The 13,830-nt window shown below is 47.2% G+C and overlaps 1 protein-coding gene across 8 annotated transcripts in view; it reads right to left on the reverse strand.

Moving 5' to 3' along the window:
* The window catches only part of SEC16B (SEC16 homolog B, endoplasmic reticulum export factor), a 65,827-nt gene that overhangs the window by 14,755 nt on the left and 37,242 nt on the right, over positions 1-13,830 (reverse strand). For all 8 annotated transcript variants that reach the window (XM_069546142.1, XM_069546144.1, XM_069546146.1 and 5 more), the window contains 5 exons: positions 10,218-10,315; positions 7,766-7,847; positions 3,580-3,697; positions 2,259-2,370; positions 312-417 (listed from right to left, as the gene is read on the reverse strand). In XM_069546142.1, the coding sequence (XP_069402243.1) occupies positions 312-417; positions 2,259-2,370; positions 3,580-3,697; positions 7,766-7,847; positions 10,218-10,315 (516 nt within the window). The remainder of the gene's footprint in view (positions 1-311; positions 418-2,258; positions 2,371-3,579; positions 3,698-7,765; positions 7,848-10,217; positions 10,316-13,830) is intronic.

The raw sequence follows: 13,830 nt of genomic DNA on the forward strand, positions 1-13,830 counted from the left end.
CATCTGGAGACAGAATAGCGGAAGGAGCTGCAGACAAGAGCGGGGCCCAGGGGCGCCTGCCTGATTCCCCTTTGTCAGGAGGGAGGCAGGAGCCCGCCGCACAGAGGCTGCTGCCATGTTTTGCTTTCCTGTCTTAAAACACAGACCTTGAGGGGACCTAGAAAGAAATCCTAACCCTTCCCACACTCCAGCTCATGAGGAAAAGTCCAGTGGATGACTTAGCCCAGCCACCGCCTGCCAGAGAGCAAGGCTGAGAATCCAGCCGCCCACAGCCATCAGATGCTGATAGGGCCTCGTGAGCATTCAGTTACCTGGAAAGAAGGGATGAAGGATCGGGGACGGCCCAGCATCTGACAGTACTCGAAGATTTCCGTCCTCTGGATAGCCTCAGTTGTTGCAAATTTCAAAAACTCTTGACTAAAACCAGGGAATAACAATAAAAGAGTTTGAGGTTGGGGCGGATGGGGGACGGATTTCACTCATAGATAGCCAAACACCAGCTGCATCCATTCAAGGCAGAGTTTCTGTCCTGGGCTGATCCCTGGGGCAGCTCCAAGAGAAGAAGGAGAATCTGTGCCCCCAAAGGCTCTGGGGGAAGGCGGGGCCAAGCGGGGGGGGGGGTGGGGGTGGGGCTTCAGGGAGTGGGGGTGGTTCCTGCCATCTTTCCTGAGGGTCACTTAAGGCAAGATGCTCTCATGCTCAGCTCAGGGGGCACTGCATCCCCCCTGTGAGCATGCTGAGCACCACCCTGAGTGCCCTGAGAGCCCAGAGGGGGTGTCTGGGAAAGGTCACCCCAGCCTGAGCAGAAGAGCAGGAAAGAGGGAGCCGTGTGATGTTCCGAGAGCACTGAAGACAAAGGCCCTGCAGAGAGAGGGTAGCACCGCAAAGCCCAAAGTCAAATGACGGACCCTACATTGCACGCTCATTCCAGTGAGAAAGCAGATTGAGTGAACGTGATCTGGGGTCCCTCAGAGTCCCCACGGGCCCCAAAACAGCTGCCGTGGGGGCTGAAACCATAATCACCAGGGCTTCCCCTGGGGTCAGGGCTGGATCTCCAGAAACATCCTCATACAGTACACAGGAGGGGGACACCTTAACCCAGGGGTCTCCAACCTCCAGGATCTAATGCCTGGAGATCTGAGGTGGAGCTGATGCAATAATAACAGAAATAAAGTGCACAATAAAGGTAATGCACTTAAATCATACCGAAACCATACGAGGATTTCTTCCCCCCACCAATCCAAATCCGTGGAAAAACTGTCTTCCACAAAACCAATCCCTGGTGCCAAAAGGGTTGGGGACGCTACATAACCCATTTCACTTATTTGTCACATCTGGCCGAGACAGGCTTCTTTGACAACTTAACTATGTGCTATCGGAGACCATGACCTTGACAGACAGGTCATGAGACAACGCATTTCTACGAAGAAAAGCCTGACAGTCTGGATTCCAAGTCCAACCTGACTGCACTTTAGCTGTACAATCTTAGACCTGTTACTCCACCTCTCTGTGCCTCAGTTTCCCTCCTCTACAAAGCGAAGCTTAAAAATACACTTTCTTCACAGGGTCCATGTGTAATGATTAAAGGAAACGGTGCAAATGAAACACGTGGTACAATGTAAGAGCTTAGGAAATCTTAACTATCAACAGAGAGAGAGAAAGAAAGATCCAGAATGTGGAGGGTGGCTAAGGAGCAACCTGGTCTTTTCATCCATTTATCCACTGTCTAGGGGCTTATCAAGGTCCTTCTCTGTGAGAAGTCTCATGTTATGCCCAGCGGGGAACAAGTGACAGGCCTAACTTTTGAGTAGCTTGTGTGTCAAGTCAGTGTAAGCTGTGGGGGCGAAACACAAACTTCTTCTTCCACTTGCAGGCTTTGCCCAAGGCCAGTTCTGAGAATAGGTCCGGGGCTGCCTAACGCAGAGCCTCAAGCCACCGCGCTATTAGCATTTTCTGAGTCAATCTCTGGTCATGGAGCCAGGGCGCCACCGAGTGGCCAGAGGGGCACACTACAACCCACGGGCACCAGCTCGCAGCTTCCGGGAGCAAGGCCTGGGCCTGAGGACCCCTGGCGGTGTGATGGGGCACTCTTCCCGGCGGCTCTCAGCCCAGAGCCCACCTGTGCTGAAAAACCGTCAGCAGCAGCTGAACATTCACAAACGACAATGGAAAAATGAAGCCACGCCACCCAGCTGGGGCTAACCCAATCCCCTGGAAGACGTCCTCCCCACTCTCTGCCCCCCAGAAGACTGGCATACCTGTGGCTACTGCCCAGCAAGGCCAAGTAGTCTGTCTTCACGGTGTAGTAGCCGAAGGGCACGTGAGCCATGAGGTAGCAGAAGTGAGCAGCCTCCACCAGCCCCTTCCCAGCTGTAGGCGGAGAACAAGCCTGGGTCAGGGAACACGCCCGCCAAGGGAGGGACCCACCATCCTGGCGGGAGGGGAGAGGGTTAGAGAGAGGCTCTGAGGTCAGAGCAGACAGCTTCACGGGATAAAACAACAAGCTCTCCAAGACACGAGCTACAGACTCCACACCTTACTCCCTCTCCCACCCCATTTTTGCCCTCCGACACTACACTTCATTTCTCTTCAGCCAGAAGAAGGCACTATTTCACATTCCCCTCAATGGACTTTTGATGAGGACGTTTCTACGCATTTTAGTCCTTCTGGAAGGGGAGAAATAGGTAAGAAATGCCTACACCTGAGCAGAGAAGCAGACTGTTGGAAGCAGCGGTTTTTAAACTCGGCTTCTTGGGGCATTCATGCCTCCCCCGCCAAAATCAAACAATAGACTTTTCCCAGTGCTCATAAAAATCACATTCATTACCAAATTGTTCCCAGTTTTTAAATGTTCTCCCATACCTTTTTCATTACTTCAACACTGAGTTAATTCAGGTAGGCAAAGTAATTAGCTTGGCACCCAAGAAGTTTCAACAAAAGTTAGTTCTTTCTACTCAGGTGCTGAATAACTTGTCATTTGACTGGGCACTTTACCTGCAGCTATTTTAAGTTTAGCAGAGCAGTATTTCACGAAGTGCCACAAAGCAATGATTTTCTAAATATTCTGTCCCTTGACCCAGTCTGAGAACCACTGATCCGCAACATCCAACAGCCCCTAAGTGTTTAAAAGGCCACATTCACAAAGAGATGATAGCAATAAAGACTACACAGTTCCCCAGGGTAGCTCAGGCGAAAATAGAATTTCCTATCTGGTCGGGCTGGGTCACTGGGGGACTAACAACAACAATAGGGGAGATGCTCCAGGTGTTAACTCCATCCGCCGGGGACTCTGACCCGGCACAGGAATCAACCACTCAGGGCAGCCTCCTGCAGCGGCGGGACCCCGGAGTCTCAGGGGCCTGGCCTGCACTCGCTCGCAGCAGAAATCTGGGAAACGGAAAGGCAAGAAGGACACTCCTCTCTCTGGATTTTCTGTCCCCAAAACACTGAGGCTCCTGGGTCAAAGGAATGCCTGAGGCATAGACTCAGGCCCAACACGGAGCCTAAGTCTAAGCACAGGGTGTTTAAAGCCGGCCTGGGGACAGAGGCGAGGAGGGGACGGAGCTGGTCTCTGCTTACCCAGGGTGTCCCCCATGGTGACAATCGTGCGCTGGTACAGCTCCGGGTCCCCACCCTGATTCGATAGAATCACTGCCAAGTGTGGCCTCCAGTCTCCCCACTGCTTGTCCCCACAACACTGAAAAGCAGCAGAAACATGGAACATTGGCTGAGTAATACAGCCCCAGCCAGAACATAGGTTAAGGAAGGCTGTTGTCTATTTTCTGATTTGCCAGGAATCCCTATTTGGCTGCCTGCAGTGCGGCCACTCACTGATTCTGAGTTTTCTCTTTTTAAAAAGCAAAACTCTTAGAAGGATGGGTAGGCAGACACATTACATACACACATATACAGGAATATTGGGAGGTGGCCGTTGGTGGTTGAGTCACTAAGTCATGTCTGACTCTTGCGACCCATGGACTGCAGCCCACCAGGCTCCTCTGTCCCTGGGATTCTCCTGGCAAGAATACTGGAGTGGGTTGCCATTTCCTTCTCCAATGCATGAAAGTGAAAAGTGAAAGTGAAGTTGCTCAGTCGTGTCCAACTCAGCGACCCCATGGACTGCAGCCCACCAGTCTCCTCCGTCCATGAGATTCTCCTGACAAGAATACTGGAGTGGGGTGCCATTTCCTTCTCCAATATTGGGAGGCAGATAAAAATAAAATCACACTACTAGTCACTAATTTTCAAATTTCATCCTGGTGCCCCTAATCGCGATAGCTGGGGACAAAATTTTTTTTTAAAAATTGATATTTCCATGGAAGAAGGAGGATCACAAAACCTTGGTTCATGAGAAGAGTCCATATTAACCTGTAAGAAAACAGGGGAACACTGGGCTCCTTAGTATTTTACCAAATGGCTAATGTCTTCTGTTTTTACAGAGTCATCTTCTACACATGACCTTCTTTAATCTTCGCACAACTCTGTGAAATCTAATTCCTACCGCCTCCTGAGGAGTGAGAAAACAGGCCCAAGGCGCCCAGGCAGCACTAGTCGCTAGTGAGACGCAGGGGCAGCAGAGCTCCACGAGGGGGCGGTAGAGGGTAGTCAGAGAAGTGGACGCGGGTGGAAGCCCCATGGGACCGGATGGGCGGTCCTTCTCCTGAAGGACGGGGAATTTCAGGGCAGAGGAAATAGCAATAAACAAACCAATGTCACAGGCTCTGGATTCAACAGGGGCCCTGCCTCTGGAGCAAGTTTCTTAATGCCTTTGAAGCTTTGTTTCTTCATTTCTTAAATCGAGATCATAATGTCTACCTGACTGGATTACTGTTGATGATAAAACAAGATTGGTAAAGCCCATAGCATAGTGCCTTGCACGTGGTTTGCACTTTAGAAATTACATGTAGGTGTAAATACACACACACATGGAAGCACAGCAGAGGAAAGGAGGTGATTTGCAGACCAGTCTGTCCTCCAATTTGTTACACAGAATGGACAGAACAGGAGATTGACGGTAATAGCTAAGATCTGGAGGTCAAAACAATTCACAATTATTTGGTATTGTATTTGTAATTATCCCTCAGAACAAAAGATGCTTTATCCAGCTCCATTTTAAAGATACTCTTTGTTTATCTGGGCAAAGCAGTGTGAATGAGAGGAATGATGATAATAAATCACAAAAATAATAGCAGTTCTCACTTATTGCACTCTGACCCTGGGCCATAGCCTGTGCTAAGCATTTCTCCTATGAACAATCACATGCATTAAGTACTATTATTATCCCCATTTTAACGTGTGAGCCAGGCTCTTTCTGGCTGGAACTAAGGGAACCAGCAACAGAAAAGCTCTTGCTAAAAGAACAAAAACTTAGAAGCAATTCTTCTGTCTCCTCCCCAGGTGATTTGGGGGTGGAGGGCGGAAATCTCTGTAAAGCAGGTCTATGGAGGTGGGGAGAGAAAGAACACTTATTAACTAACTTCAATGGGCCAAGTATGGTCATTAATACATTCAGATATTCTCTCTCCTTTAATTTTTACAATAACTCTGTTAGGCATCAAATGCCCACAAAGATGAAAAGCTGAGACTCTGAGACTAAGTAACAAGACCCATTCACACAGCTAGACTCTGAGGAGCAGAGACTAGGTTAAGCCTGTGACAGAAGCCCACATCTCTGTTTTCCAATTACCATGCTTCGTCCACTACACCTCTTATTCTAAGTACCAAAGTCTAGCCTTTTACTGGCTTCTATGATGCTAGGAAACTCTCCAACACGGGTGTCAAATACCACATTGCCATATCACTTCTGGCTCCTTGGTTTTCTCACCCAGAAGCAGGGATCATTTAGCAAACTCTATCAGTGCAATGAGACCCAATGGACCATATGTTGATTACATCACTCCCTGCATTTAGCGTTTTTGTGACATGGTAGGATTTCACTGCAGGGCACAGGCATTCGGCAGAACTGTGAGGTGCATCCCATGTTCTAATATAGCTTTGACGAAGGGGCATGAAAGTCAGCATTTCTCTTTTCTTTTCTTGAAATTGTCCACAAGCAATAAGAAGGACAAAAGAGCAAAAGTGTGAGTGTGTTTTCATTAAAACTAAATGTCAACAAAAACCCAAGCCTCTAAATACAAGAAAAGGCTTCCAAAAGAGATTAAGCAGAGGTGGGTTCGGGAGGCAGAGAGAGGAGATCCCACAGCCATCTCCACCGGCTGGGGAGAAGCAAAGACGCTCACAGAAAATACCAGGTTGTGTGGAAATGCCAGCTGGCCTGGAACATGGCCCTGGCATCTCCCCAGCTCAAACCTCCTATAAATAACTGGTCCAAGGAAGGCTTGAAGCCTGTGAAGGAACAAATACAGAATTTGTACAAATATACCATCAAGATAAAAGGAGGGAAGAAGGTAGAGAGAACACTCACCAAAAAAAAAAAAAAAAAGATACCACAAAACAAAAAAGGTCACCAAATATTTCATCATGAATGTAAGTAAAATAATGAAACAATTTCTTTTATGGAGCAAGGGGCTAAAGCTAAGTTATAGGAGCAGAGGAAAGAGATGGTGGAAAACAGGAGGAGGCAAATGTGACCGCAAAGCTCAGGAGAGAAGTGGCAGAAAAATCAAAGAAATAAAGACAAAAATGGAGGGGACTTCCCTGGTGGTCCAGTGGTTAAGAATCTGCCTTCCAGTGCAGGGAATGTGGGTTCTATACCTGGTCAGGGAGCCAAGACCCCACATGCCATGGGGCAAATTAGCCCAGACACCGCAATTACTAAGCCTACGTGCTCTGGAGCCCACACTCCCACAGCAAAGAACCCAAGCACCACAACTAAGACCAGAAATAGTCAAATAAATAAATTATATATATATATATTTTTAATGACAAAATTTTAAAGAGCACAGCAAGCAAGAGATACTGATGAAAACATAGTAAGGGACACACAGGAGGGACACAGCAAAAAAGAAGAAAAGAAAGAATCAATCATATACATATATATATATACTATTATATTTTGTATATAGAGGGAGTTCCTGAAAAGAAAACCAATATAAGAGAACAAAACAAATCCTGAAGGATATAATTCAAGAATTTTTTCCTGAACTGTAAGAGATGGATGCACATATTAAAAGAGCGTGCTCTATCCCCCCCAAAATCGACACAGACAGTCAACAACAAGATATATCTTACTAAAATTATTGGACTTCGAGGATAAGGAAGGAATACCTTGGGACAGAAAGATCAAGTCTCTTATAATGGGAAAACTAACAAGATGGCCTCAGGGTTCTCTTGAACCACATCTCACACTGATGACCTGCAGAATCTAAAGTGTCCCTCTTTGAAGGGTCCCGTGCAGTGGTGGGGAAGAAAGGAAGCCTGGTGTGGTAAGCGGGGAGAGCAGCCTCAGCTTCACTTGCTAGTCTTCACTCAGCAGGTAGCTGTGGATTTGTAGAAAGAGCAAGATCTTTGGAATCAGACAGACCTGGACCGATCTTGACTCCTCTGCCCCTAGCTCTGTGATCTTGGGTCATTTTAAACTTTTGCAACTCAGATTTCATGACTGAAAAACCGAGATAATAATTCCCACCTCCACGTACTAAATGAAATAATATACATCACATTAATTAGCATAGGGCCAGGCACATGGGAGGTGATTAAGGGGCAGTTGTTATTTTATTTGTCATCTCTAAAGCCATCACTTCGTCCCTGAGCAGTCCCCACCCACTCAACCCTTCGGATGCTGGGCTCCTGTTATGAAGGGTACCGTGGCTGCCTGTGGGGTCCTCCCCGACATGAGCTGGAAGAGAGTCTGCAGTGGATCGTTGAGCGCCAGCGTGCTGGTGAAGCTGCAGAGAGAGGGACCAACCATCAGTGGGGGCCCAATCAAGAGCACCTTTAACCCATTGCCTTGTGGTGGCTTCTGTTGAAACTTGAGTTTCTCTCTGCCTTTCGGTTATGGCTCAGCTCCATCCCACTTTCGGACACCTATCCCACACACCCCAAACAGACTTTACCACCCGGGGAGACCTGCACTTCAGCACTGACACCCTAACTCTTGAGCAAACCATTTTTATAGACTTTCATCTATCACGGAGATGAGCCACGCATAAGTCAATGAACCCTGAGAGCCCAACGGTAAACCTGAACCTCTTCTTTCCAGACCCCTCCTCCCCAGCCACCCTCGAGACCCACTGTCCCGAGGCAGTCCTCCTCCAGGCCAGGCCTACAGTTCTCAGTGCTGTTTTTTGGGGGCTTCTCGCTAACCTGGTCTCTTGTGCCTTTGCTCACAAGTACTAAATAGTCATTTTCAGTAACTGAAGAGGCGTAGAGCAGGGACCAGAAATGATCCTGCTGATGACAAACCGTGGGATCTGCTTAACAAGGATATAATAAGCTCTATGGCTGATTTGAGATTTAAGCATACTCAGTAAGAGAGATATTTCACGATTCACTGGGCCCCATCAAACATCAATGGCCCAAGGCGGAAATCTGTAGCAGAGATGTACGCTACAGCTCAGGGTTGTGGGATGCTCGCTTCCAAAACCTAAAGGAAGTTTATCCTTCAGAATGCTGTCTTTAAAAGCATCCTTCCTCCAGAGCTGGGAGTGCTTCTCCTCATAGAAGTCCAGTGCTCCTCACTATTCTGGCCCAGGAACATAATGAAGAACATGGTGGTCACTATTTACTGGGAAGACTGGGGGTCGGAGTAATAAAGAGACTCAGCAGGGGCCATGGTGAAGAACAGACTCCCAGGCACTGGGACAGATGTGAGCCCCACAGACCCAACTTAAAGTGGGGGTGTCCATCTTCTTATCCAACTCTGCCCAGCAGGATTTACGGCCAATTTAAATATAAGATGGCTTCCCTGGTGGCTCAGATGGTAAAGAGTCAACCTGCAGTTCAGGGGACCCAAGTTCAATCCCTGGGTTGGGAAGATCCCCTGGAGAAGGAAATGGCAACCCACTCCAGTATTCTTGCCTGAAAAATCCCATGGATAGACGAGCCTGGTAGGTTACGGTCCATGGGGTCACAAAGCGTTGGACACGACTGAGCAACTTCACTTCACTTAAATATAAGATAAAGCTTCCCTGATGGCTCAGCAGTAAAGAATCTGCCTGCCAAATGCAAGAGACTCAGGTTCAATCCCTTTGTTGGAAGACCCCCTGGAGAAGGAAATGGCAACCCACTCCGGTATTCTTGCCTGAGAATACCATGGACAGAGGAGTCTGGGGGACTACAGTCCACAGGGTTGCAAAGAGTCAGACATGACTGAGCAACTAAAACAACGAGCTGAGAAGGTAGCTTCAAGGCTTTAACCAACACGAGAAGATAAATTTTGAGTTAACATCCTTCTCACTGTCTGACCCAAGCCTGCTCCTTATGGGAGGTGCCCCCCGACCCCACACCACCCCACCTCACCCCACACCAATCCTGCCACACATCTGTCCCCAACCACCCGCGGATGCTAACTGCAGCCTGAAGGGCTGACCCCAGCACCCGCTACACCCACCACCTCCATTTGATCCTGAGTCTCCTCAACTGTTTCATTGCCCCTGTTCTAAACTCCTGGCTAGGTACTCACACCTCCATTCCTATCCCACTCTGGTTTGAGCCTTCTTCCCAGTGCCCCCTGGCACCCAGGTTCTGGTATGCCAGTGCAAACTATGACCGAGGGCACCCCTTCAGTCTTGACATCTCCCACTAGAGCAAGTCTCCGTATCTAACCTCCAGCCCGATAAACCCCTTTCTACCACAGCTCACAGTCCTCCTACTCCGGATCCCTCCCTACTTCTCAGCACCCACAGCCCGCCGCAGGACTAAGCAGTGAGTTACTACCTCTCAGTCCTAACGCTCTGTCAGTCACCTTTAAGTGATCCACCCCTCACTGATGGAACTCTCTAGAGTTCTAGGAACTTCTCTCTTCCAATGAGAGAAGGCTACTGCAATGCAGAGTCCTGTTTAATCTTTGGAAGCTCTGACCCTGAGAAAATGTCACTAAAATGTTTTGTTCAACTCAGCAGCTAAAAAGAATGTATCTGCACCTAGGTTATAAGGATCTGGAGAAGAGAAATACTACGCCCGACTTAGAATTGGAAAGACGCTTGGAGGGTTGGGCTCTTCCTTGCGTCTTGTATTTCTCCCTACCCTCATCCCCACGTTTGGAGGGGAGGTCCCTCTGCTCCACTGGGCTCTTCCTGTGCAAGTCCCCGACTCACCCACTCATGACCCAGCTGTGGGTCCTTGGGTCCATCTTGCTGGAGAGGAATAAAGCATGGCCCCACAAATGGTTCTTCATGGCCCACTCCAAGGCTTCCTGAAATACAGACATCACCTTCAGTACCTCTGCTCACCTTCCTCCAACACAACCAGCAACTGCGCTTGGGCGCCGCTGCCCCCTGAGCAGGTAGAGGCCAGGCTTCCAGGAAGACTCGCAGAGCCTCCCATGTGAATCTGAGAAAGAAAGAGTAGGGAACCAGCTTCAGCTGGCAGGTATTTCTCTCTCCAGTGTCCCTTTCTCGAACCTTCATGTTATCAGAACCTATTACATGATTTCATTAGCTCCCCACCAACATGGTTACCAGTTACCTTTATCTCCTGAGAAAATGTCATGAGCCTAAGCACCAAGAATGAGAGAGGCATTTCACACCAAGGACTGAGTCTCTAAAGATGAGTTGTAAGATGGTGCTCACAGGGCACAGTAGAGGAACTGTTCATTAACAACTGTGGCAGAGACACCTAGTTCCTCACCCAAATCCATGCTCTCCTTCCTGGGCCAAGAGCTTGACCGTATTTCCCACCTCCCTGGCACTGAGATGTGGCTGAGTTCTAGGGTATCAGATGGAAATGGAAGCAATGCGTGCAGCCTCTGGGTCTGGCCCATAGGACTCCCCATGCTCAATCCTCCATGGCCTTTTCCCCATCTGGCTGGAATGCAGATGACACCCAGGAGCCTTAGAGATTCTGGGTTGAAGATGGTAGAGCCTCACACAGCTGAGTCCTTGGGTTGCTTATGGAGGAGGGCTGCCCCATCTTCTCTTCACCTGCCCAGTACTGTCACATGAAGAGAAAAGGGCTGCTATTATGTTTAAGCCAGTATACATGGCCATTATCCTACCCCACCTAACACTATAACTAACTGCTTACTAAATATTAAGTGCTTATTAACTAGTCAACTTCATATGTCAAAGTAATCACACCCATTAATTTGGTGACATGGATCAAAAGCTGCAAATTTTAAAAAATCAGTTCAGTTCAGTCACTCAGTCATGCCCGACTCTTTGCAACCCATGAATCACAGCACACCAGGCCTCCCTGTCCATCACCATCTCCTGGAGTTCACTCAGACTCACGTCCATTGAGTCCGTTATGCCATCCAGCCATCTCATCCTCTTGTCATCCCCTTCTCCTCCTGCCCCCAATCCCTCCCAGCATCAGAGTCTTTTCCAATGAGTCAACTCTTCACATGAGGTGGCCAAAGTACTGGAGTTTCAGCTTTAGCATCATTCCTTCCAAAGAAATCCCAGGACTGATCTCCTTCAAAATGGACTGGTTGGATCTCCTTGCAGTCCAAGGGACTCTCAAGAGTCTCCAACACCACAGTTCAAAAGCATCAATTCTTCAGCGCTTAGCCTTCTTCACAGTCCAACTCTCACATCCATACATGACCACAGGAAAAAACATAGCCTTAACTAGACGGACCTTAGTTGGCAAAGTAATGTCTTTGCTTTTGAATATACTATCTAGGTTTGTCATAACTTTTCTTCCAAGGAGTAAGTGTCTTTTAATTTCATGGCTGCAGTCACCATCTGCAGTGATTTTGAAGCCCCAAAAAATAAAGTCTGACACTGTTTCTACTGTTTCCCCATCTATTTCCCATGAAGTGATGGGACCGGATGCCATGATCTTCGTTTTCTTAATGTTGAGCTTTAAGACAACTTTTTCACTCTCCTCTTTCACTTTCATCAAGAGGCTTTTTAGTTCCTCTTCACTTTCTACCATAAGGGTGGTGTCATCTGCATATCTGACATTATTGATATTTCTCCCAGCAATCTTGATTCCAGCTTGTGCTTCTTCCAGTCCAGCGTTCCTCATGATGTACTCTGCATAGAAGTTAAAGAAGCAGGGTGACAATATACAGCCTTGATGTACTCCTTTTCCTATTTGGAACCAGTCTGTTGTTCCCTGTCCAGTTCTAACTGTTGCTTCCTCACCTGCATACAGATTTCTCAAGAGGCAGGTTAGGTGGTCTGGTATTCCCATCTCTTTCAGAATTTTCCACAGTTTATTGTGATCCATACAGTCAAAGGCTTTGGCATAGTCAATAAAGCAGAAATAGATGTTTTTCTGGAACTCTCTTGCTTTTTCCATGATCCAGCAGATGTTGGCAGTTTGATTTCTGGTTCCTCTGCCTTTTCTAAAACCAGCTTGAACATCAGGAAGTTCACGGTTCACATATTGCTGAAGCCTGGCTTGGAGAATTTTGAGCATTACTTTGCTAGTGTGTGAGATGAGTGCAATTGTGTGGCAGTTTGAGCATTCTTTGGCATTGCCTTTCTTTGGAATTGGAATGAAAACTGACCTTTTCCAGTCCTGTGGCCACTGCTGAGTTTTCCAAATTTGCTGGTCATATTGAGTGCACCACTTTCACAGCACCATCTTTCAGGATTTGAAACAGCTCAACTGGAATTCCATCACCTCCACTAGCTTTGTTCGTAGTGATGCTTTCTAAGGCCCACTTGACTTCACTTTCCAAGATGTCTGGCTCTAGATTAGTGATCACATCATCATGATTATCTGGGTTGTGAAGATCTTTTTTGTACAGTTCTTCTGTGTATTCTTGCCACCTCTTCTTAATATCTTCTGCTTCTGTTAGGTCCAGACCATTTCTGTCCTTTATGGAGCCCATCTTTGCATGAAATGTTCCCTTGGTATCTCTAATTTTCTTGAAGAGATCTCTAGTCTTTCCCATTCTGTTCTTTTCCTCTATTTCTTTGCATTGATGGCTGAAGAAGGCTTTCTTATCTCTTCTTGCTATTCTTTGGAACTCTGCATTCAGATGCTTATATCTTTCCTTTTCTCCTTTGCTTTTCGCCTCTCTTCTTTTCACAGCTATTTGTAAGGCCTTCGCAGACAGCCATTTTGCTTTCTTGCATTTCTTTTCCATGGGATGGTCTTGATCCCTGTCTCCTGTACAATGTCACGAACCTCATTCCATAGTTCATTAGGCATTCTATCTATCAGATCTAGGCCCTTAAATCTATTTCTCACTTCCACTGTATAATCATAAGGGATTTGATTTAGGTCATACCTGAATGGTCTAGTGGTTTTCCCTACTTTCTTCAATTTGAGTTTGAATTTGGCAATAAGGAATTCATGATCTGAGCCACAGTCAGCTCCTGGTCTTGTTTTTGTTGACTGTATAGAGCTTCTCCATCTTTGGCTGCAAAGAATATAATCAATCTGATTTCGGTGTTGACCATCTGGTGATGTCCATGTGTAGAGTCTTCTCTTGTGTTGTTGGAAGAGGGTATTTGCTATGACCAGTGCATTTTCTTGGCAAAACTCTATTAGTCTTTGCCCTGCTTCATTCCGCATTCCAAGGCCAAATTTGCCTGTTATTCCAGGTTATTCTTGACTTCCTACTTTTGCATTCCAGTCCTCTATAATAAAAAGGACATCTTTTTGGGGTGTTAGTTCTAAAAGGTCTTGTAGGTCTTCATAAAACCATTCAACTTCAGTTTCTTCAGTATTACTGGTTGGGGCATAGACTTGGATAACTGTGATATTGAATGGTTTGCCTTGGAGACGAACAGAGATCATTCTGTCGTT

Source organism: Ovis canadensis, chromosome 12, assembly GCF_042477335.2.
Source record: "Ovis canadensis isolate MfBH-ARS-UI-01 breed Bighorn chromosome 12, ARS-UI_OviCan_v2, whole genome shotgun sequence".
In the NCBI taxonomy this organism is placed as follows: domain Eukaryota; kingdom Metazoa; phylum Chordata; class Mammalia; order Artiodactyla; family Bovidae; genus Ovis; species Ovis canadensis.